The following is a 26,485-nucleotide window of genomic DNA, read 5'->3' as shown; positions in this document are numbered from 1 at the left end:
CATTCAAGGAACAGACGCCATCTTCCCCAATCGTCGACTCCTCCTCCGCGACGTCTCCAGCTCCAACCGGCTCGATGGCAGCATCAAATTCGTCCGCAACCGGAGCAGATGAAAGACAAGTCTTCAGCCAATCTTCAAATCCTCTTCTCCCGGCTCGCTCTCGCAGACAATTCAGCAGCTCTTCCATGCTGCTCCCCGTGGCTCTTGCTGAAAACCGCCGCTCACCAGACTCGGAGGTCAGTGCAGTCGGTTAACGCAGCCAGGGTAAGTGCCACAGGTACCTCAGAACCTCTTCTTTTATCGGTGCAAAACCCGCCCAAAACTAGCGCGAGCTAACCCCTAGCGCAACCAATTAGAAAAAAGCGCGGGCAAACTAAGCAGCGCGAGCTGCTCGCGAGCACAAATTACCTCAAAAAAGGGGCGTTAAACTAAGCAGCGCGAGGCATTCCAGAGCATTCCACAGCTGTCCTTTGCCTGACCTTTGTAATTAACCCCTGCACTGCCACTACTCTCCCCAACAACCACATGTAACCCCGTGCTATTTGCACAGGGTTTTTTCAAATTTGAAATTTTATAAATGATCTTCTCATTATGACTTCATGGCATGATAATTAGCATGAGGTTTTATAGTTTAATAGATAGCCTACTGCAAAAAAGGGGCGTAATTTTATAAAACCAATAAAAAAATATCAGTACTGATAATGTAATCAAACTAACTTAATTACTTTGAAATAGAGTGTAGCCTTTTCTGCTATTATTATTAGATGGATACGGTTACAGTCCTTTAATTTATCTTTAATAAAGTTCAAAGTATCTGCTAGGGAATTGTTGTGATTAGGGAAAAAGGTTTTACCAAGACCTTGTTGATATAGCAAACTAAACCAATGGGTTTAATTAGGAGCATTCCTTAACCCTGGTGTATTGATGACTTTAAATACATGGCTTCCATAGCAGTTGTTCTAAACATAATGGAGTGGAGGTAAAATGAGAACACATTTCCTTGAACTTCATTAACTAAAAATAGCACAAACACGAACTGGCTTAGTCTGTTTGTTTTTAACAGAATTGCATTATGATGTAGCCTGGCAACCTGCCACGTGTTCTGGCTGGTCCTGGTTGCCCATACATTGTAGAGGGAAGGGATTGACACCTCCGTGGGATCGTTCCTTAATACGAAAGCTACCATCAGCAATAGCTGTTTCATAAATTTTGCTAGAAAGCAGTGAATGCATGGAATGAAGTCATCCAACAGGTGGTGGAAAACACTGCAAATGGGGATTAAATATCTGGGCCAAATATATGGCTGCCTTTAGTAGGATATAAAGCCAAAAGTTACACCTGTTGCTTTTTATGTTGGAAAAATGATGGTGTCCAGGTTGTGTTTTTTTTGTTTCAACTTGCCAAGAATACCAACTAGTTCAATTTGTTTTGTTTCAGAATTGAGTTAAAAAAGCTGGATGACGGCAAGATAGGATCTTGGCAGACAAGGCGGATAACCTATTTCTTATCCTAATAAACTGTTTTCTATGGCTTTCCCATATGAAAAATAAGAGACTAGTCAGCATATGTGGGAACTTTCCAGACGGGGCTACTAGTAGCATTGTCTACTGGGGTTCCAGCTTGATAGAGGAGGGGCTACCCAGAGCCCACCCTCTTAATGTGCGGGAGGCTAGCCATGTATCTGGGCCGGACAATCTGGATAAATTGGTGGGACTAGCCCCAAACCATTACATTTGCTTAAACACCACTCCCACGACCCAGAGATGGGGTTTACTGTGTAAAAATAGACCATAGGAATAATCTTTTACATGCTTTTGTCAAACTGCAAATATCTGTAGCATCTAGCCAATCACCAAAGAAGTAAACATTTTCTGGATCTCTCCCTTGTTTGTGACATAACCTTGTGGCTCCATATGCAAATGGCCTATTCTCCACAAGTGATGTGGGTATGGAGTCCCATGTTGGTGTCATAAACAGTGCACAGTGCAAACAAATGCAAACCCGTTTTTTTTTCCCTTTCATCTTTCCATTTGCATGTCTTTCCTTTAAAATAATACCTAGGTTTCCTTATGTGGTCCAGACCATGAAGGAGAAGCAGAAATATTGTTTAAAATACTAATTAAAATAAAAAAATACAATAAAATTGAGAATGATTACACAGACTTTATAATAAGTACCAACAAAAATTAAAAAAAATACTAAAAAGTGGAAAAAATATTTTGAGAAAACCCCCTTAGGCACCTTGTACTGCTCTCTCTAACATTTAAAAAAAACAAAAAACCTTTGCTGCCGCCCAATAGAATGTGTGTGGGTAAACGAAACATGAAAAAAGCAAACTATGGTTAATCAAATGTGGTTAAATTGACAAAAAGCTCCTGCTATTTTTAGTGGCAAATAGCCTCGTCATGAAGCAGTTAAAGGAGTGGCTTGGTCATATGTACATACATTTGTTCCTTTAGATACTATACTGCACCCTACAAAAGATATGTTTACATGAAAATGATAAAATTCCAGCCTGAGATACTGTGAATGTTCCATTCTTTAAAAAACAGCAAATAAAACCAAGTGAACTCTGAGGACTAAGGGAGCAAAGGGACTAATTAAATAAGACCATGCATCAAATATGGCATTTTTTACCTAGTAATTAACGATGTGAGACTTTAAATTGCATGATGTTTCTTAATGAAGCAGAGTACGGAACGTTTCATATTGGTACGTTTACACACAGCTTTGATGGAAAATTAAAATTTTTTTTTTTTTTTTTCCGAGTACATGCATGTTGGAAAAGCATCCAGTTTGAATTTTTTAATGCGCATGTGCATGAATGTACATATAACTGGCAGATAAAGTCAATAGCACTGCTTGTCACTGAAATTCTGCTTGGATTTCACAAGGTTTTCACGTACCCCTATGGAATAACTGCTCCTTAGTTGGACACTCCAGTGTCCCAGGGGGCCTCCTGACCAATATATGCGTGTGAATGTACTTTGTAATTTCACATATATTCATTTAACCTACAAAAAAATATACTTACTTCAGGGAAAATAATACCGCACCAACAAAAAAAAATTAAAACCATTTTGTATCTTTTTTGTGCTATTGTATCTTTTTTGGGGCTTCAGTTTAAAAACAGAAATGGTGTGCCCAAAGTGCAAACCAGATACATGGTTGGCATCCTAGGAGAGCTTTGCCAACCACATATCTACCACCTGTTTGGTGCTCACATGGTTTATTAATGTAAAAATATCCAATTTTGAACGTTCAGATTAAGAGGCAAACAACAGCTTGTCTCCGGCTTGTACAACTCCTCTATTCACAAACTGGCTGAACCAGAAGTAGGGGCCATGCTGGCTCAAGCCAATACTGGCTCGACCACTTACAGCTGAAATCTAAAGAAATCACCTTGATCGGGATATGCGGCTGCTTCACCCGATGGCAAAAAAAAAAGGTATTACTAAAAAGAAATTACAAAACACTGTGTGGTAAAACGAACACCGCAACAAGTGTCTACAATACGTCCATACATACTTTAACTGAAAGCGTAAACATGTAACCAGACTATTTAATGGACTTTGTCACCTAAACAGGGTATACAGAATACAGAGCACAGGTCATGTTGATGTATGTGTAGCATCTTTCAAATTAATAGTAAAAAAGGTAACCCTTTTCTGAATATGCCCCTGTGACATAAGAATGTGATACTAACAGATTCAATTCACCACATCGGTGTCACACTTGACACACTTGATCATATCCAATCGCTCACCAACTCTTTCACGTGTGAAATCTCTCTCACGTGCTTCCTTAACTCACGGGGGAAAAATACTAATCCGTTTCCTTGGAATATCTTGTGTGGATTATCGCAAACTAAAAGAGGGCTGGCACCTTCTGGCCCAGGAGCAGGTACATTGTAGTGCCCCTCAGCCTCATAGACACTAGAACAAGCAGTGAGACAAAGCAGAACCCTTGATCGGAGATCCATGTATACCAAACGAAGAGAGACACTCTTACACTTATGGGGTTTTGGGTAGTAAACATGGTGGGAGGGGGTATAATGTATACATGTAGTGCTCTGGTAATGAGATGTCAGTGCTTTTTAAAAAAAAAATTATTTATTTATTTTTTACCAATCGGGCATTCCTTGTGTAACTGTGTACCAACGCTGGCACCAAGCGCCATTACACATGATTGGTCAGCAGGAAGCCGGCACGGGGAGGCCAGGCAGTCAACAGACATGAAAAAGCCATGATGTACAGGTATGTCCTAAGGATAATTCTGCCCTATCTGTGGTGGGCAAATCTGTAAGTCTATAGGGATAAAGGCCAACACCAAAGACCAGGGTCTGGAATTAAACTCTGACCAGGAACCATGACACATGCTCATTCACTATAACAGTGAGTGAGTGTGCATTTTTACACATGCACACTCACTCACTATAACATTTACACATGCACACTCACAGGGCCGGCCCGACAATGGAGCCGAGTGGGGCAACCGCTCCAGGCGGCACTTTTGAAGGGGCGGCACTTTGCCGCCTCAAGCCCTTTTTTTTTAAGCGAAAGAGAGAGAAAGGGGCGCCGAGTGGTTTTCGCTTACCAAGCTGTCAGTACCCGCTCGGCGCCCCTCTCTCTCTCCTCTGCGGCGAGTCTTCCTGTTCGGTCTCGGTGCCGGCTTGTAATGCTGAGAAGATTTCCGGCGCTCAGCATTACAAGCCGGCACCGAGACCGAACAGGGAGACTCGCCGCAGGACTGCTGAAAGGTAAGTACAAGGGGGGGGGCGGCAGGGACAGAGGAAGGGTAGATAAGGGGGGGGGCGGCGGCATTTTAAAATTCGCCCCAGGCGGCATTTTGCCTTGGGCCGGCCCTGCACACTCACTAAAACATTTACACATGCACACTCACTCAATGACACATCAAGCCCTTATTTTACCTGGAGCTTCTTCAAGCAGTGACTCACCTACGTCTCATTCCCTTTCAATATCCAGATTGTATGGAGTCATCTTTGCTTTTTGTACTAGTATGTGTTAATGCGTGCATATGGTCACTCTTAATGTTCTTATGACCTTTCACAGCGTCTCTATTGAAATAACAGTATGGAATCTGCTGGTGATCTGTGAATAAATGTAATATGCTATTCCTACTCTGTTTGTGGTGTTTTAGCCTGGCCCTGGAGTTGAAAACCACTGCTGTGAGTTACATTTAGTTTACTGCCTGGCATTCTAGCAGTTATAACATTGAAGGCACCTCCTGCAAGATAAAGGAGCTGGAGGGCCAGGAACTATACACAGGGCCGGCCCTACAATGGGGCTGACTGGGGCAATTGCCCCAGGCGGCACTTCAGAAGGGGCGGCACTTTGCCGCCCCAAGCGGTTTTTTTTTGAAGCGGAGGAGAGAGAGAGGGGCACCGAGTGATTTTCGCTTACCCGCTCGGCGCCCCTCTCTCTCTCTCCTCTGCGGCGAGTTTCCCTGTTCGGTCCCGGTGCCAGCTTGTAATGCAGAGCGCCGGAAGTGACGTGAATTTCCGGCGCTCAGCATTACAAGCCGGCACCGTGGCAGCACAGGGAGACTCGCTGCAGAACTGTTTAAGGGTAAGTACCAGGGGGGGTAGATAATGCCGCCCCCCCCCCCCGGCGTCGGCGGGGGGCGGCATTTTAAACTTCGCCCCAGGCGGCGTTAAGTCTTCGGCCGGCCCTGACTATACATTAAACTTATAGTGAGTATAACCCATTCTGTAGCATCTATAATAAATACCAGAGGTATTAGGTGCGATGTATGTATATTTGTTTGTATATATATATATATATATATATATATATATATGTATGTGAGCATGGATGTGTACTTGTGTCTCTGTGTGTGTGAGAATGGATGTGTAAGAGAGGAGAGATGGAGTGTGTTTTAGTGAGTATTATTATTATTTATTGTTTTATATAGCGCCATCAAATTCCATAGCGCTGTACAATGGGTGGAGAGGACATAACAAGTAGTATATAACACAACAATTTGGCTTACAGAGACAACAGGTGAGAAGGGCCCTGCTCAAAGAGCTTACAATCTAGGGGTATGAGTGAGTGTGTGTGATTTGTGTGTTTACATATGCTGTAATGGGGGGTCAATGATGGCAGAGATCTGTTGGGGGGTCATTGAGCTGTTGGGGGAATTTTCGCATATATATATATATATATACATTTTTATATATATATATATTATATAATAAATAATATATATATATATATGTATGTGTGTGTAAGAGAAAATTAAAAATGTATCACGCCTTCTGAATTCTATAAATAAAACATAATAAAACAGGTGTGAGCTGTTGAAGTTATAATAGGTGTGGGGAGGTCTGACAGAAGGAGGTAGCAGGTTATATATATATATACCGTATATGTATATATGATATATATATCATATATATATATATATATTGGGGCGTCGCCCCTCGGAGCCCGCACCTGGATCCTGTTCCTTTAAGTGGGTGTGACCATGCCGGCTGGGCGGGTCTGCTGAGTGAGGCTGGGAGTGGATCGGTATCGGGAGACTCGCTTCGAACCGGCTGCGGCGGCTGGAGAACTTTCCGTGGATCGAAACATGGGAGATGATCGGGCTGTCATAATACCGGCAGGAACCGTCTGCAGCCCAGGTCGGTATCCGCCCAGCCTGACACGGGACGGGCTTTTACACCGGACAAGTTTATTTAGATGGAGACACATTTTATGTTTATTATCAGGTAGTGGGATGGATCTCCATTGTTTTGTTGATGAAAAGTCCTCCACTAGCTGCATGCTGGTGTTCACCCCGAATATGTTTCTAGACTGTATACTTTTTCTACTTGGAAGATACAGGGGAGCCATTTAAATTGTGCTAGAACTCTCCGATTACATATATATTTATTTTATTATTTTTTTTTCGTGAAAAAGATGCCTTATGCCGGCTTGGCTTATTATAGTGGTTATTTGGTTGGCACTCAATGTGTTAAATGTAAGGTAAAGCAGATGAATAGAACTCCCATCATGTTAACTCACCTACACATAGGAATGGCTTTATGATGATTGTTTGGGTTATTATCCCACTGATTGTAACAGCGCTATGGACTCTGCTGGCGCTATATAAATAAATGTCATTTTGTTGGCTGAGCTGGATGTGAGTAGCAGAGGTTGTGGGGACTGTTCGCACTGTCCATCCTAGGTGAACATGCCAAATCTACAGGCCAGATAATATAGTGTTCTTATATATTTCTCCAACCATGGCAACAGCAACAGTACTCAAGGTGCACAGTCCTGTCCCGCCTAATGCATATTTACCAACATGTGCAGCATAAGAGGAGCATAGAAAGGATACAGTCAGGGTGTAAATGCTGCTTAAAGCCCTTGCTGTTCTAGAAACCCTGGTGAATGTATCTGGAACTAGAAGTAAAACACTCAGAACTCTGGTATTGGTCCCAAATCCTTACATCAGTGCAGTCTAGGGGGCAGTTGCCCCTCGTGTCAGCCCTCCCCTGGGTGGTTGATTGCTCCTGGGTATACTGTATGTCATTCTTTCAGTTGACCGCGTAGGGAAATGCAGGAATGCGTTGTGCTGAGATTTTCCTAAACGCGCTGTCATTTCCACGGTGTGTGCGGTTACAGCAGTGATAGGTGAGCCCATTCACTGAGTCAACAAGGCTGGGATCAGCAGAAGAGAGCGCAGGCTGCGCACTGAAACTTTGACATCAATTGTCAACAAAGCAGGCTGTGCCGATGTACAATGTGTACACAGTGTGTGTCCGGGTGACTCACGGAAAGCGGCTGGTGCGGTTTCACTGAAATTAAAAGTTACACCTTAGTCTGAATTAATAATTCACTTCAATTACTCAGAACACCTTGGGTAGCGAAACCCACCCGGTATCTTGGAAACCCAAACAGGCATCGAAATGTTTTGTGTTCACATGATGTATTTTCTGTAAAAAGAAAATAAAAAACAAATAGAGAAAATACATAAAAAAATGGGATTTGATGCAATTTTGGGTAATCTACAAAATGGTACAAACATCCTTTTTAATACAGAGGTTGTCCAGCAGCGACCTTTACCTGTTATTAATGCTGAAGCTCTTGTACTGTAGAAGACAACATGAGTGATCAGAGGAAGAAACGACTCAACAGGTGACATGACTCTGTATCATCCACAATTTAATATAAACCACGTTTATCATCATCGTTCCCCAGATCGTCAACGCAATACCTAAAGATTTTAGAAGACGTGTTTGTTCTTCTTGGCAAATATTCTTTCATTGTCACAACCTATTACTGAATACATTCATTTTTAAGCGTTATATTGTAACACAGTTATTGTATTATAAAACTATTTACTAAGAATAGTCATCTGATGTCTTCGGAGTTACTCAGCAGCCAATTAACAGTAACATTTTTTTGTAAAAAAAAAAAAAAAAAAAAAAAGGAAAACAACCAAGTTACCCTTTGTTCCTCTAACCTTGTTGGAAACCAGTCCTGTTGAGTCGCTTTATGGTAGTAAGTCCACGTACCTGGATCTCCGGGCATCTAACAAGTCAGATGGCAGCATGCTGAAAGGGTTAAGAGGTGTTAGTTGATCCTAAGGTGCATTGTGTTCTTTATTATTACCTAGAGAAAAAAAATGCTGATATTCCAAATTACTAGTACTGGTTAAACTGGTAATGTTCCTAAGCCAAGCCTTTCTTCCTTTCATATAATTAAACTTTGGAAAGTGAGCATCAGATGTATTCAAAACTTTGATCTTTCTTTGGTGATTGGTCCTGCAGAGGGAGAAAAAAATATTTTTAGAAAAGAAACCTCAGCGTACAATTCTCATATATTATATGGGCAGGCTTGAATAGGAGTTAATATATAAAAGTTGTATTTATTTAAAATATATAAATTGTAATTATTATAGCAAGCAGATGCCACCAGAAATTGATCATAATTCAAAACTAAATATCAGTTCTCTCACAGAATTGCTTTTGACTTTATAATGGAAGATTGGCACGCACTAAATAAACAATAGTCCAATTAAAAAAGACCAGTGGTATAAATACAAGACAATTTATTGCGTTTTTACTACTGGACTAACAAAACCTCAACAATTAAAAGAAAATTAAAAAAAATTCTTAAAGTCTTAATTGAATAAACCATTTTTTTTTTTTAAATTTAACCACATATTTCCATGTGAATTTAGTCACTATATTTAAACTAAAAATGAATCCCCTAATGACGTGAAACTTGAACTTGGTATTAACAGAATAGGTATACCCCAGGTTTTCACTATTTGTTAATGCAAATGTGAATATGCTAATTTAGTTGGTATCATTTAAAAAAAAAAAAAAAAAAAAAATAAAAAATCACCTACCCTGATAATTGCATGCTAATGTCTGAAAATGAAAGCATTTATTATACTTTTGGAATGTGCCTCTCTTACATGTGATTGTAAGGGATACATAAAACTAACAGAAAACAAACCATTCGCGAACACAAATTATAAACATGAACGCATAATAAATAAAGACAAACAACTGAAATTGGATTAACAGGCCGTGGTCTTTTATTTAGCTTACAATACATTTACCAAACGAAACCATAACTTATTAACGTATACCAATAATTTGTTGTATATTGACACTCTTGGCCCAAACCCAGAGCACAACAAACTTTAACAATAGTCCAAGCCATCGGCCCTAAAGCCAGAAGGCCCACTGAACCACCAGTCCACCCTTTCTTTCTTTCTTTCTTTCTTTCTTTCTTCAACCTTAACTACAATAAAAGCCACGACAATTAAAAGAATAGTTCTTTAGGGTGGGATGGTCGGCATGTGAAAAGAAGTTCTTCCATCTTCCACCTTTGGCTCTCCTGCTGCTCACCAGACGCTCCTACGAGGTCAGTGCAGACAGTTTGCAGTTTGCCGCAGGTAATGCACCTCACCTATTTATAGCGCAAATTCCCGCCTTTTTGCGCAGGGCGAGACACCTGCGAACGCAAGGCGGGCAAAAAAGCGCGGGCAGAGCTGGTAGCGCGAGCGCAAATAGAACATTCTACCAATATTTTTTTTAACCACTGAACCTTTGACCCTAACCTGCTTTACCTACCAAACCTACACTGAACTTTTGACCCTAACCTACTTTACCTACATAAGCTGACCTATATGCCTGACCTATATTTGACCCCTTATCCCCACAATCACATGCAGCCCTGGTTGCTAAGTTGAGCCAGGGCTATACATATAATAGCGATCAGGTAGTCATTAGATCTCCTGGGTCATGCCCTCTTCAGAATGCTGTCAACATCACGACGCTTTGTATATCCTGAACTCCATCTCTTCCATCGTTGAGAAAGAGAGGATTATATTAAAACAAATAATAGAATACTATAACTTATGAATTCTTATTCTAAAATATTATCATTCCTTTAAAATGAAGTCTTGACGTTGGTGGCATGGTAACAAAAATCCATTGATTTTCTATAATTTATGAAATTGTCTGGAATCCATATTGATTTTATAACCAGATACCACCAACTACATCTTTCTTCACAAAACCAAACTAGGTCATGCATCTTTTCCCTGACCCTTGAAGAAGGCCCACTTAAACTAAGTGTAAAATGTTTTGGGGCATTCTGGTTACATTTAAGTCCACAAACAATAAGTTGTAGTGTGGTGGTTTTGAGCTACATGGAACACTGTATATTATCCACAGATTATAACCAGATGTGGTGAATGGCATTGTTCCATTACAACAGTTGTGTTACCTTTGTTATATATGGGCATTGTCCATTGTGCCAAATGGGCTTATTAGCGGCTACAAACAATTCTTTACAGTAAATGATTAATCCAGCGTGATGAAGATGACCAACGGTTGTAAAATGTGGAGTTAAAATGTTTTTGGGGATATATATAAGATAAATGGTCACGCCATCCTGTAACATGACTAATCCAAATGAAATATGACCCAACATCTAACATGTAATTCAGGAGGAAGCATAATTAAGGAATTTCTTTTCTATCATAGCGCAGCAGGTTGCTCACTGCCTGGCACAGAATGGAGTATAAGGAGGCAGTTTGTGACCTACTTCTTCCTTGTTTTTTTCTGTAGTTGGTCCATGGCTCTCTCCCATGGGTTATTGTTTCATGCCACCATGGGAATATCGAATATTCTACAAAAAATATTTTTTGTTTTTTTTGTTTACTTTGCTGTAGTAGCAACCTACAAAACCAGACCCTAAAGGTGCTCTACTATGAGGTTGTACTCCTTTTGAAGCGGTGTCTGTAGAGTGGGATAAGCTTATTGTCAGATGTTTTAGTGCTGGAGGTCAAGCAGATGTATAGTTTTAAAATTCTTTTTATATAACTAGTTGTGCGTTCAAGTCTGGAGGCTATCTGGTCTAGCAGGCATTAGGGCTGGTTTGGCCAGCTATATTGTGTGATCATTACAATTCGTTATAATGTTGTGTGTGTGCTGGTTAAGGTCTTGAATGTACAAAACATCTTTGTTTTGTTTATGACAGTTGTGTTGGGCTTCTAGGGCAAGCTTGCAGACAGCCCTGTACAGTTTTATAGAAAGTAAGCATGCAAGCCAATTTAGAGATCTGTATATTTTCTGTAGTCGGGATATCCATGCGAGTAGGGAGAGTCCTCGTATCTAGAAGATGGAGCAATAAGAACCAGGTTCACCAGGGGAAAGTCAGAGGGTTGATAGACATGCTCCAACAGAATGATGCATGCCTCCTCCCCAGAACATACGTTACCCGATTTCTTCTTTAAAGCACTCATTAGAGATGGTTTTTAGGCTAAGCAGAAACCAGGAACTGCAGCCCATCAGTGGCAGGAAAGTGCTACCATTGAAAGCAAACAGGAGCATGTACACTGATGAGGTTTAACCTCGTCCTTTGTTCATTTCAAGCTGATACTCAACTATCATATGCATTAATGTAGAGGTCTCCAATATTGTATAATTAGAGATAGTTATGAAGCTACCTGTTAATAAGTTGTCTTGTCTGTTAGCCCAAACATGCTTTATAAGTAAACAATGCGTATTCTTTTTAATTGTAGGCGCTGTCCTGTCAGTGATCTGTCCTTCCAGCAGTACCCCGGCATGGTGCCAGATAATGAACGCAACGCGAGCTCCTGCATCACGTATGGTGCCTTTAAAAAATACAACAGAGCTCACCAATGGAACAAACCTAAACTTTGCAGAGTCTTTTGGAAATAAGTACAATCTCTATATTGGGCTGGCGTTGGCCATCGGTTCCAGTCTTTTCATTGGATCAAGTTTCATAATGAAGAAAAAAGGCCTTTTGAGATTGGCTGAAAAAGGAGTCGCCAGAGCAGGTGAGTGTGTGTGCGCGTGCGTGAATGTGCGACCTGTGGTTTCATTTACACAATCAGTTCATACACTCATTGAGACCTCGCTGGGCTCATGGCTTTACTGAGACTTTAAAATCCATTTATGTAATTAAGGTATTTAAAAAAAGAAAACCAATTATACGTACGCCATTACATTTATAAACACATTAATGCCGTTTTAACAGCAGCGAATTTGATCTGTTGTGACTTTTTGTGCTTTAGTACAATGAGATGTGTTCATACTCTAAAAACATGAGCACCTAGCAAAGAGGGAGAAGGATTTGGGTCCTAAAGAGGGACTGGTCTGCCTAAAAACAAGGGACAGTTAGGCAGTAGCGTACCTAGCGGGGGGCAGGGGGGCGGTCCGCACCGGGTGCCACTCATCAGGGGGGTGCCAACTTGCCGGCACCCCTCCAGAGAGGGACAGTAATGTCCGCCGCCGGAGGAGCAGGCTCGCAAGGGAGCGGTATCGGAGGTCTTTAACAGACCTCCGGCTCCCTTGAGTGATTTTAAGCCGGGTTCAACCCGGCTTAAAATCACTCAAGGGAGCCGGAGGTCTGTTAAAGACCTCCGATATCGCTCCCTTGCGATCTGCGCGGCAACAGCTGCTGTGCGCCGGGATTTGTTGTCAGATCCCGGCGCACAACACTGAAGCCACGCCCACTGAACCGGAAGAAGACAGAAGAACTGAAGAAGAGGAGCGAAGAGGAGGAAAAGAAGCTGTAAGGAGAAAAGAGGAAGGGTAGGAAAGCATTCAGTGAGTGAGAGTGGATTGGTATGTGTGTGGATTGGTGTGTGTGTGGACTGGTATATGTGCGGATTGGTAAGTGTGTGAGAGTGATGGGTGTTATGCTGTACCATTTCCAATGTATTTTTCATTATATAATTATGCTCTAGTACATCACAACTCCCATCACTCTATACTGTTCCATACAGTGGCAGAGCTGGGAGACAGAGGCCTTGCACCCCCACCGCAGGACTCCTAAGAGGTAACTGAAGTTCAAAGGGGGAGAGGGTAGATCGTTAGGAGGGGGTAGATAGGGAGAAGGGAGTGAGGTGGGGGGATAGGGGGTAGATAGGGAGAAGGGAGTGAGACGGGGTAGGTAGGACAAAAGGGAGTGAGAAGGGGTAGATAGGGCAATCATGAGGGGCGTGGCCTGCTCGCGGCCAAGATGGACGTGTGAGGTTGGAGCTCTGGCACACCCGGCCCGTATTTTAGCTTTTACTTCGCTACCACACGCACGATGGGCAAAACCAACAAGCCACACTCCACCCCGAAGGCTTCGGGGTCCAGAGAAAGGGGTTCACTTGCCTCGGTGCGCTCCTATTTTGCCGCCTCTCCTGACCGAGATTCTCGGGACCCGGCGCATAGGCCGCCATCTCCATCCACGAGCCTGGATAGCGAGGCGACTGTTGCGAGTACTCGAAGACCGCGGTTGCCTTCGCCTGAGACGTCTGATCGCTCCTGGAAAGAGAAGCTCGAATTGTTGCCAACCAAGGCGGACATTGCTGAGATTGTGGACCAGGCGACTAAAGGGATCCGCTCAAGCCTTACCTTACATTCAGTCAGACATCCGCCATATTGGCGAGCGCGTGGCGACGCTCGAAGAAGAACAGCCGCGAGTGCACGCCACTGTGGACTCCCTGACCTTCCACCTTCGAGAGCAGTCGAACATCATTCGACACTTGTCCCGAAAGTTGGAAGACCTTGACAATAGAGGTCGCAGAAGTAACCTTCGGGTTCGCGGATTGCCGGAGTCGGTGGCGCATGACGATCTGCCTACCACTCTTCGGGCCATCTTTAACAAGATCCTGAACAGGGATGTTACAGTTCCTATTGGATTTGATAGAGTACATAGGGCCCTCAGACAGAGGCCTTCTGACTCACTGCCACCACGCGATGTGGTCTGTTGCCTGCAGGATTTCCCCTTGAAGGAGGACATTGTGAGGGCATTCCGTGCTCGCCCCACCTTTACGTGGGATTCCCACGCCATCTCTGTTTTCCAGGACCTGTCGCCTGCCACGCTACAGAACAGGCGTGCGCTCCAGCCACTCCCCAAGGCTCTCCGCGCAGCAAACGTCCCCTATCAATGGGGCTTCCCCTTCGCCCTGCTGGTGCGTAGGGGTTCTACGACTCATGTGATTCGCCAGCCTGAAGATGTCCCTCTTCTCACCGAGGCCCTGGGCCTCCCGCACTGTGAGGTACCAGCCTGGGAGTACTCCTTTACTCCTCCTGCCAGCCTCTCTGACCCCTCCAGGGAGTGGTTCCCGAGACCTCAGCGACCAAAACGCCGACGACGCCCGGACGACGCTATGCCCTGATGACGGCGCGCATGCCTCTCCTCTTCGCGTTTTCCTTTCTACCGGCCGACCATCGTGGGATCGTCCTCGACGCCTCTCGTCGCTACTTGGAGATGGCCCGCTATTTTTCACATCTGCTCACAGCTTACCTCATCATGTTGCTGCAGCCTCCTATCCGCTGTGCAGTGGAGACTTTCTGCTCTCGCAGCTCGTCGCTCCGGTCGTTCGCCTCAACGTACCCCAATCGGCCTCGTCGGGCCACTAGCGGGACTAGGCATGGTATCATGTGTGGGACTGCGGGCGGGGAGGGTTGTGGCTTCCACCGGCTCGTACGACTCCCCGAGTCGGTAGTTGACCGTCTGTACTCCTCGGTCTTGAGTAACCCGCCGTGGGTTGTGTAGTTTTATTTTTTTTGTACCTGCACCCGGGGCGCCGTCTATTGGTTCGGGCTCCCCTCTTTGTTTTTTACTTTTTGGCGTATCGTGTTTTACCAATTTGTTTTATGTTTTATGTTTATTTCTATTGCGGATCGTCACGTCTCGGGGTTTTTTCTTTTGTCCGTTCGTACGCGTTCGTTTATACACGCTCTCTCCCACACATTCGCTCGCACTCACATGCATACGTATGCACGCATTCATACCCACACATAGCTGACTTTACACGTCTCCTCTAGCACACTCTTGCGCCTCGAGTCTGAGTTCGCTTATATTCCCTTTCGCGGCGCTCGGTCTTTGCGGTCGTGTTCTCTGTGTGATCTCTGGGCCGGGTGTGCCCCCCAGTCCGATGTTATTTACTTACCTTACTTTTCCACCCCCCGGAGCCGTCCTGTCTCTCTCCCTTGTTGGAGTGGAGTGCAGGTTTTTGACCTACTGTTTGGTCGTTGGGCTCATTACTTGGTGCTTCGGCATCCAGGGTCTCTTGTGGCTCATGTTGTGCCTACATTTGACTCTTTTTGTTGTTGTTGTTTTAGTTTTATACGTTTTATTTTTTTGGTTCCCACACTGCGCGGGTCCTGCCGGCTTCCTCTGCTCTCTCCAGATCTCCCCTAGATGGTCCCGGACTTAGTTAATGTCGCCTCTCTCAATGTGAGAGGCCTTAACCAGCCCCAACAAAGATCTAAATTGCTTCACAACCCCACAGCTCAGGTTAAGGTTAACGGTATTCTGTCCGGCGTTCTTCATATTCGTAACGGTACGAGACAGGGCTGTCCCCTGTCCCCGTTGCTTTTTATTCTGACCATGGAGCCCCTTGCTTGTGCCCTTCGGGAGACTACCGGTGTCGCCGGCATTACCATCGCGGGCCATGCCCACAAACTTGCAATTTACGCTGATGACATGCTCTGCATGATCACGCAACCACATTCCTCTCTCACACATGTCGTAGCGGAGTTAGACTCCTTCCAGATACTCTCGAACTATAAAATAAACTTGCAGAAATCCGAAATTCTGGGTATCAATGTGCCTGACGCGCTTCGGGTGAGCCTCATGATCCTTCCCCTTTAAGTGGCAGCCCGTGGCGATTAAGTATCTGGGTCTGATGCTGCCTTCGGATTTATCCCAACTCCGCCAGCTGAACTTTGATTCCCTGCTTTCCTCTGTTATTACGGATCTCCGTAGATGGTCGGTTCCGCACATCTCTTGGTTTGGCCGCATAGGAGTTTTGAAAATGAACATTCTGCCCAGGTTCCTGTATTTGCTGCAATGCCTGCCGATATCTCTCCCCAGGGCGTATTTTAAGACTTGCCAGAGGATATTTCGCAGATACATTTGGGGGAATTCGAACCCCCGGTTGGCGTTCACCCATTTCATCAGGCCCAAACACAGGGGTGGCTTGGGGGTTCCGTGTATGGAGTGGTATTGGATGGCGGCCCATCTACGCCGCATAGTGGAGTGGTCGTTGGAGGTCCCGAAGCTCTGGGTGCCTCTGGAAAACTCCTTCCTGGCGCACCACATCGCGGCGGTGCCATGGCTCCCGGACCGTTATCACAATTCTTTCCCCTGCGTTTTCCTGCATCACCAACTTAAGCACTACATCTCCACTCTATTGCCGAACGCTCTTCTCACCAGACCTCTCTCCCATTTTGAGAACCTCTGCGTTTCACCTCGCGAGCCTCAACACCTCCTTTCGCAAATTTACAATCTCCTGGTGGATGAACATTGTAAGACTAAGCCATTCTTTCTAAGCCTTTGGGAGAGGGATCTTTCCCTGCCCGCCTCATTATCCGATTCTGAATGGGATAAGATTCTCTTGTTGACACATAAAGGCTCCGTTTCTAGCAAGATACAAGAATGTTCTTATAAATTACTCTCTCGTTGGTATAAGGTATAAGGTATAAGGACCTACACCATTATATACCTCTGGTTTCCCCTCTGTGCTGGAGATGTGGCGTTGATACTGGCTCTTATATTCATCTCTGGTGGGATTGCACAGACATCAGGCCATTCTGGGTTACGGTTGGCGCGGTGGTCAGGGAGATTGCTGATCCTGACTTTGTGCCCTCCCCCGCGGCTTTCCTTTTCCATCACACCCGTTCCTCCTATGGTTCTTATAAGCGGTCCTTAGCCTTTCACCTCATCCAGGCTGCTAAATCAATTATCCCCCGGTTTTGGAAGACCCCGGGTCCACCTCCCGTCAGTGCCTGGTTTCTAGGGTGAACACTATTTCTCAAATGGAGGACTTAGTTGCTTCTTCCAAGGGGGAGGAATATCGGAATACTCTTCGATGGCTCCCGTGGTCGACGTTTGTGTCTTCGCCGCGCATGCGAGAGCTGGGTTTGGTTTAGCGTCCCTACCGCCTGATTTAGCCTTCTCTTTCATTGGCTGCCCTCCCCACTAGCTGGGCTTCCCTTCTCGATTGGAGCTACTGGTGGTATTTTGGTATTTTGGAGTATATATTCAGCACCCATGTGAGGGGTATCGCGTCTTGGGTGGGACTGCCGTGCAGTGTGTTTCTTCTTTTTATTTACTTTGTTGTATTTACTTTTTATTATTGTTTCTTATTGATGTCTCAACATCTCTAGCGTCATGTGCTTTTCACCATATTTTTCTACAGCGACCTTTTTCTATTTGTTCGGCTGTGGACTCTGGCATGCCGTTTCTATATTCATGTGACCTTGTGATGTATACCTATGTACCGGTTGCAGTGTTTTGATCTGGGTCGTTTATGGAGCATCTTACATTGATTTGACACATTGTGCACAATGTCTGTGTAACTTTTCTGTGCGCCTCTGTATTGCGTTTGTGCATATTTTCAATAAAGGAGAATTGAGAGATAGGGCAATCATACTCCTATCATGCCAAGTCTGCGAGTACATCCTGTAATCTGGGTATGCCTGGGCATGACAGGAATGTGATTGCTGTTAACAATCATATATATATATATATTAATATTGTTATTTAATTGTTTTGTCCTATTTTGGTGTGTTACTTACTTTAAATAAAAGTGTTAGATTTTTTTTTTTATGGTGTGGGGGGGGTCATATTCGGTTTCGGCCAGGTAAATGCTGCATTTTCGGTTTAAGTCCAGAATTGGTTTCGGTGCATCCCTACTACAAATGAAGTGGTAGGCCTACACCACATCAATGTTTGGCTTAGTATATAGTGATAGGAGTTATGCTGCACTATTGTCAATGTCTGGCTCAATGTATAGTGATAGGGATTACGCTGTACCACCGTCAATGTGTGCCTCAGTATATAGTGATAGGCGTTATGTTGTACCACCCTCATTGTCTGCCTCAGTATATAGTGGTAGGTGTTATGCTGTACAACCGTCAATGTCTGCCTCAGTATATAGTGGTAGGTGTTATGCTGTACCACCGTCAATGTCTGCCTCAGTATATAATGATAACAGTAAGTTTTATGCTGTACCACATTCAGTGTCTGCGCCGGTATATAATGGTAGAAGCTATGCAGTTTTAAAGTGTGTGTGTGTGTGTGTGTGGGGGTGCCACATACAGGATCCGCCCCAGGTGCCAAATACTCTAGGTACGCCCCTGCAGTTAGGATATATGCCGTGGTTCATTAATGACATTGAGGCACTTTCTTTGGCTTTGCAATGGTGAATGCCAGCATCTAGTATCCTCCGTCGGACTCACTGCAGAATAAACTAGCTTGAAGAGCAGGTACTAATGGAGTCACTCAGTGCCTGTCACTGGAAAAAAAGCAGTTCAGCAACCTGTATTATAAAAATAACATGCTTTTTCAGAAGAAGCATCTTTAAAAGGTTTTATGTGACTTTAACTAGACATCCGCAGGCAGTTTCTGGTAATGTCCATTGCATGTACATATTAACCTCTAACAAATCAATAAAATAACTGTGACGGAAGCCTCCATCACTGGAGCCACTGGAGAAGCCTGACTGCCAGCCTCCTCCCTATTGACTATGGGCCCTGGGTTTGTAAAGACTTCTGTGGCTACCCCCAGCAGTATGATCTCATCACTGGCTGAGAGGATTATCTCCGGCAGACAGCCAGGATCTGCCACCAGGGAGTGACCACCATTCTTTGATGTTTAATGTTGTATAAATCAGTCTCCCCCCACCTATTGTATTGTTAATCCCGTTACTGCCCCTGTTGTCTCTGAGAGGCAGATTAAGGGGGCGGTTTGTGTCCCAATATCTTGTTTTATGTTAATGTGTGTTTTGCTGGATATATCCAGCTCTGTGTGTCTAAAATAAATCAGTCTTCGTTTGGTTTTACCCTACACTGAGTCTCGGCTAGTGACTGGGGAACCGGGGAAAGTGTGTTGTCCCAGGCTAAGGGAGCACAAGACAGCGGAGGCAGTCGGTCGGACTAGCCAGCTCCGTGACAATAACCACAGACACAGAATTGTAAATTGGATAAAATTGGCCGTAGCTTTATTTAAAAGGGTATAAGAGACATTAACAACACAAACCATTTAACGTAATAACCAAATAACTTATAAATAATACACCAAATACAATCCGCCCCTTTTCTCAGCCAGATTGTGTAACACCAAGCCTCTATCCACCTCAACACAGAGGCGACCTTTACCCCTTATAAAACTACGACAATATACATATTACATACCTTACATTTAAAACAAAAGGGAGGGGGGGTGGGACGCTTTACTGAGCAACAGCTCCTTGAAGATTTTTCTTGAGGTGAATTTAATCACCCAGCGAGCAGCTATTTATTTATTTTACAGTTGCCTCACGCTGTAAGCACAGCTGACTGTACCAATCAGCTGTGCTTATTTTTCCCGCCGCACAGAAAGCCCAATCAAACCTCGTGCTGCAGCACAGCTGATAAACCAATCAGCTGCGCTAAATAAACTGCCTGCCCAGTAACCTAGAATTAGATTTAGCTAGCCTAGCCCACCAAAACTTTATGCCTTAACTATCCTGAACTTTTAGTGACCCTTATTATATAACTAATGTCCAGCAATGGACAATTAGCGCGCCGCTTAGGCAGCTTGCGCTTTCAATGCTGGTACCTGGGAACTTTCTAATTGAGCTGCCTGTGTTAACCCTTTAATAGACCATCATGAAAAGTCTATGTAGTTAATTGCCATACAGTCCTCATGGAAACCTTGATTCGTCATTACTTGAAGATACACTTTATTGAGTCACCTGCATTCAAGCAGGGATGACAGCCACATGATAATGGTAGATATAATTTCTTCATGATTCATGCAATACATAATTATCTATTAAGATTGAGTGTACCTTTCATTTATAATATATTTGTACTATTGTAAGTGTAGGCTTTGTTTTTTTTATAAAGTACATGTCACGTGCCACAATTTTACTGGTGGATTTCGTGGTAAACAACTTTGTGTAACATAGTCAAGGTCATACCGTATAGCAATGCAAACTTTTGGCTAAGACAGAGTATATAAGTGAAATCGCCAGTTTTAGGGGGGCGGAATACTGCGCTTACTAAGAGACTGTATCCCACGGGTATGTTGCAAATTATTATCTTTATTGGCAAGCATTATACTTATTATTTATGAACTCTGCTTTATAGCTACATTTTGGATTCAAATTGAATTATTGTTTGTATTATATATACACTCAATAAACATAGTTTGATTCACAATTCTCAAGTCCCTTTATTTTATTCTACCCTCAATTATTCATTATGAATAGAGGGACCTTACCATTTATATAAAATGATTTCTTTGGTACCTGTATGATAAGCTCTGCTAAATCCTGAGAAATAAGACGTTAAAAATGGGAATAAAGGTATGGACCACATTATAATAATGCATTAATTAAACTAAGGATAAAAAATATTTAAACTGGAACATGTACGCTAATCTACTACAAAAGGGCAGCGGCCAAGACAGTGAGACTTGGAGGGATCTCAAGCAGACTAAACAAAAATCCAATTTTCCAAATATCTTACCCACTTTACTTTCATCAAGAACTAGACATGAAATAAAAAATCCAACCTCCCAGCAATTACAAAATGCATCAACATTTCACGTAATGGCAGAAGAGAGGGGCGGTTCACCCCAAAATGTTACTTTCCGATAGATCCCCTTCTTCCTACCATGGCACGGGACAAAAAACAAAACAAAATATGTTACTATAAAAAGGCAATGCAAGATGGGCTTTAAAAACGATAAGAACTCTACATTAAGAAAACCCATCATTATTGTAGCAATAAAAAAGTTAAAAATGTACTTGCGAAACGCTAAGTCCAGTGATTAAAACGGTGCCCATGAGAGTCTAGCCTGAAAAGCTTAAATCTCATTTATTATAATTTCATGTAAATTTAAAAAAAAAAAAAAAAAAAAAAAGCTGGTTTTGTTTAAGACAGAAACGTGAAATCCACAGCAAAATGCATAATTGTCCCGCAGATCGGTCTGGACTTGCCCTTGTGGAGAGAGTGCTTGGAGCAATGCATGCTTCAGATGTTGTTTCTATGGTAACGCGTTACCGCATTGTTTCATGTAAAGGTTGTCTGAGACTGTCTGGTTTAGAAAGAATAATAAGGTGGTGGCTGGTGTAACATGCTAATAAGTAAAACTGCCTGGACAGGATAAGACAAACAAAGAATAGGTGTGTGAGTAAAATAAGAAGGTGTGGAGGAAAGAAGCCAACCATTACTCATGGCCTAACCAGGATGACCAGCATTACCAGGATCCTGACTCTTGGAAGACTTCACTCACCTGCAGGGACATTTCACATCATTGTTACTAATGACCAAACGTTGCAGATCTTATCTGTTTCCCCACCCATGCAATTTTCGAAGTGTATTTAAGAGACACTTGTATTATGTAGCCTATCTGAAGAAGAGCTCTGCATTGTCTTGAAAGCCTGCACTTTAATTCTACTTAGCCAATAATCACTTGGATTCTACTTATTACATGTAAAATAGAAAGTTGAAAGTTGAAAATTGTGCAGAAAACAAATACTGTATATAGAAAAGGGAGCGCACAACAATTTATACACATTCAGATTCCCGGATTGCTGCTGGAACAATAATGACCAATAAGTATACAAAACAGAGCAACAATTCAGCGCATGCCCAACAACTACCAGAAACTTCTACCCGAGGCATTGACGTTGGGCACTGATTCAGTTTCTTGGTGAGCAATATAGCCATGAAAAATTTGACAGGCCTGAACAAACTTGGGGTACTGCGCTGGATTCTTGCTTTGTTTAAATAATAATTGCGCTACATATTGCAACCCTGGACACAATTATAAAAAGCACAGAAAATAGAATGTGAACCTCAGCAGATTGTGTTGAACTCCTTCGTATATGATTTATTTATTTTTTATTGGCAAGATATAAACTTTGTATTATATATAACAGCTCAGTAACCTTATTATAACAGGAAAAAAGAAGTATTATAGTTGGCCAAAATACGCATGTAACCATATCTCCCCCCTGGCTCCATGCCCTTCCTCTCCCATTAACTAATAACGGTATATGCACTAGTGCACACTCACACCTCACTTACACTCATTACACCCTAACATCACTCGCACACTATGTGAGCGTCACTGCACTCCCACATCCTAGTCGAAGATTTTTGGGCCTCCTGGGGAAAATCACCCTGGGGTGACAGAGGCAGGAATGTTCAGTTTTTTGTCTAACACAAAAAAACCCCCATTGTTTTCCAGGTCAAGGTGGATTCTCGTATCTGAAGGAATGGCTGTGGTGGGCAGGATTGCTTTCAAGTAAGTTTATTTATTTATTTTTTTGGGTTGCCTACAGATACAGGTATTTACTAATCCTAAGTGTAAATAGACGTCACAAAGGATTTCTTTGTAGGAATATTGTATACGTGGTTGTCAGGATAATGTACATTTATAATCCAAGATTTCCACCCCCGTCAGTCATTAATTATATTATGCTGGGCCTATCTCGCATTTTGTTTCTGTGAATCCAAACTGTTATGTAATGGAGCACTTGTAATGCCCTTTTTTACCCATTGTACAGCATTATGGAATATGATAGTGCTATAAATGATAAAACATAATACTACAGACCAAAACAGAGAAAGTGAAAACTGCCCGTTTTTGTCACTCTTTGGTGCGTATCCCACAATCTACATAGAAAACAAAAGTTGGATCAGTTGTATATCTTTCGTCTGTAATACCTTCGTCAGCAAACACTACATTTGTCGTACAGTTGTTGATGATTAAGTGCAGGGTGCCCAATGGGTAGCTCTTCGGGTGTTGTGGAACTACAACTCCTATCTGGATTAGATCGATGGTGAAAAATAGGCCGTGGCAAATGAAAAGTCACAAGCGTGTGGCTACCTGCTGTGTAAGCATGGCTGAACGCTGCACTTTTATATCGCCCACAAATATTCTCTTGATCTGCTACAGCATACAGCTACAGCTTGGCTGGCCCTGTATAATGTACAGAGAGATTTCTTCCTCATTAAATTATGCATTACGCAGGGCTCTGGGATCATGAGATAAAATGGAAATTTGCATGGTTTACCTATGCAATTGGTGGAGATGTAATTGATGCCATAAGTGATCTTTAAATTGACACAGATTTTTGTTTTAGACTTGGAAATACCAATAATAAATTCTCCTAGCAGTTGCATGGTAATTGCAAATCAGGTGTTAAGCGAGCTACGGTGTCTCCAACAGTGCTTGCCATGTAAACAATGACAATACTACACAATAAGACACCAATATCGTCCTTTGGTACCTGTACCCTGACCAATGGTGATTAGGTACATAATATCCTGGTATTGTATAGGAATTATTAATGTTTACAGGGAACTGGTGGAAACAAATGCCTTTAGAGGCACATGATAGAACATGTGTTATTGTGGGAGCTGCTTGTTCTGAAACCCCCTGGTCATGATCGGTCACCTTTGACGTCATACAGGGTTTATTCAAAAGGTTAAATGTAAAATATTCTAGGAATGAGCCGTACTGTACACGGGAACTGCAATCATCTCCTCGCTGTACACTTCTGTAACTTCACCAGGCCTCTGTTTCTTTTGTGTATGTGTGTTGCTAAAGCACCACACCATCCAATGTGTTTGTGTATATAGCAACCATCTGTCCAGTATGCTGAAGAATAGTCCCCGGGGGTCCCCTAGCTGTACAGTTTGCTCTCCACTGGCTGGGACTTATAACAATTCCCCTCAGAGAGGATTCATTGATCACACCTGTTACAACAGAGCTCATGAGGAATCTGTAGAGATCTGGTTTTCCTCCCATCCTTTGCCTTTAGCGTTAAATAGAGCAAAAATGTGTGCGCCCTTTAAGGAGTATTGGAATGAGCAAACGCTTTCCACACACACACATATATTATATATGTATATATATGTTATTAGTGTATAGGAACAGCCTACGGACTGAAGTGTACAGAAAGGAGATCTTTGTGCCTACAGCTAGATACTTATGTATAACATAACTATTCCTCTTTAGTCTTTTTATCAGTTTATAATTGTAATGTTACCTTGCCTACAAGACTGCTCAATGCCCTGATTTTTTTTTACATTTTATTCTACCCTAGTTTTTTTTCCCCCTTGTTTTGGAATTACTATCCTGCATTGCACATACAGAATTTGACATTTAATTTTTTTGTTTCTCAGTGGGTGCAGGTGAAGCCGCCAACTTTGTTGCATATGCGTTTGCCCCGGCAACACTGGTGACTCCTCTTGGCGCACTTAGTGTCCTTATATGGTAAGTAAGATGTGCGTTCTGATGACATCATTGTGTTAAGCTGTTAATAGTTCATCTTGGCTTTAACTTCTGGAGTGTGGAGGTATATTCACATAAGATCGTACCAAACTTATATAGATGCGTCGGAGAAGTGTTGATTCTAATCTTGGGGCAACATACAAATCTTTCTATCATGAAAAGTTTGCCTCCTGTTAATATAGAACGAATTGAAAGGAGCGTCTGTAAAGTTCTCACATAGCCTGAATGCTGAATATCTACAGGACTAATGGTCACAGCCACTTGCCTTATTATAACAAGGTGACCCCCTGGACCTGTAGTATAGTACCAGTACACCCCCCACGAAAACAGTAATATACTGTAGACTTTCCAATAGCTTGAGTTTACTGTCGAGACATATGGACCGGTGTCACCTTTTCATACTGGACATGGGTTATTAGGCAAATATTCTGCAAATATCCAGCAGGCCTGAAGTCTCGTTATTGTGACTAGTCTAATCAAATTGACACCATTGTACTATCTATGTCCAGATGTGGCACACACCACAGGCTACCCTTGGACTACTTGTGTTTTACAAGTGTGAGAGTGGCTTTCAGGAGAAGGCAGCATACAAATGTTGTTGCAGCTACGCAAATACAGAAGATCGAAAGATCATGTAAATATTTATTTGTCCGAACAGTGCCGTGTTATCATCTTACTTCCTGAATGAGAAGTTGAACATTCACGGGAAACTGGGCTGTCTTTTGTGTATTTTGGGATCTACAATGATGGTCATTCATGCTCCTCAGGAAGAGGAGGTCACCTCTCTGCATGAAATGGAGATTAAGCTAAGAGATCCAGGTTGGTGATTTTTGATTGACAATATTTGGTTCTTCACCAGATTCATACTCAATTCGTGTGAAATAAACAATTACTGTAATAAATACATTTAGAAGGGAGGGATATCCAAAACTGCAACTGGGGATGAGTGAAAATGAGCTTGGTTATAATGGGGTGGTACATGTAGAAGAAACAAAAGTGTTTTCTTAGCTTGTATGTATTATGTGTGATTTTTGATCTACTTTATTCTAATTTACTATTCTCTGTCAATAGGCTTCATTACTTTTGCTACGCTGGCGTTTGTGGCTTCATTGCTGCTGATACTTTTGGTTGCCCCAAAGAAAGGCCAAACAAATATACTGGTGTATATTGCCATCTGTTCCATTATAGGAGCATTCTCAGTGTCATCGGTGAAGGGACTGGGCATTGCCATTACTGAATTAATTGAGAAGAAGCCCGTTTACAAAGACCCACTCGTCTTCATCTTATTGTTTACCTTGGTAGTCTCTGTGAGTACGCAGATCAATTATCTCAACAAAGCTCTGGATGTGTTCAACACCTCAATGGTGACCCCCATTTATTATGTCTTTTTTACCACTATGGTGGTCACCTGTTCTGTAATACTGTTCAAAGAATGGAACAGTATGAGTGCCAGTGATATGATTGGAACATTGAGTGGTTTCATTACCATTATTGTTGGTATCTTCCTCCTACATGCTTTTAAGAACACTAACATTACATGGAGTCAGATCGCTTCCAGTGTAAAGAAAGAAAAACACGGGCTCTATGATGGCCACGAAGATCAACACAGCTTGCTTGGGAGTACCGATGGTTCATTGCTGACATTGGAGGATGAAAATGCCATCTCCAGTAGAGCAAATCAATTCAAATAG

General features: G+C 42.8%; 1 protein-coding gene across 1 annotated transcript; it reads left to right on the top strand.

Moving 5' to 3' along the window:
• The first annotated feature begins 74 nt into the window (after positions 1-74).
• On the top strand, positions 75-26,485 carry LOC149283251 (magnesium transporter NIPA3-like). Its single transcript, XM_089497790.1, has 6 exons — positions 75-249; positions 12,052-12,330; positions 22,743-22,799; positions 24,686-24,776; positions 25,453-25,613; positions 25,866-26,485. The coding sequence occupies exons 1-6, from the start codon at positions 75-77 to the stop codon at positions 26,483-26,485; spliced, it is 1,383 nt and encodes a 460-aa protein (XP_089353916.1).

Source organism: Sceloporus occidentalis, unplaced genomic scaffold, assembly GCF_023333645.1.
Source record: "Sceloporus occidentalis isolate IW3139 unplaced genomic scaffold, rSceOcc1.0.p SCAF_107, whole genome shotgun sequence".
Taxonomy (NCBI): Eukaryota; Metazoa; Chordata; class Lepidosauria; order Squamata; family Phrynosomatidae; genus Sceloporus; species Sceloporus occidentalis.
The sequence above is the reverse complement of the archived record's forward strand: the minus strand, read 5'-3'. Positions and strand labels throughout refer to the sequence as shown.

Coding starts and splice junctions, on each gene's coding strand:
- LOC149283251 (XM_089497790.1), top strand. CDS start 75: ATGGCAGCATCAAATTCGTCCGCAACCGGAGCAGATGAAAGACAAGTC. Junction 22,800..24,685: donor GTGGGCAGGATTGCTTTCAA/GTAAGTTTATTT, acceptor TTTGTTTCTCAG/TGGGTGCAGGTGAAGCCGCC. Junction 25,614..25,865: donor GATTAAGCTAAGAGATCCAG/GTTGGTGATTTT, acceptor CTCTGTCAATAG/GCTTCATTACTTTTGCTACG.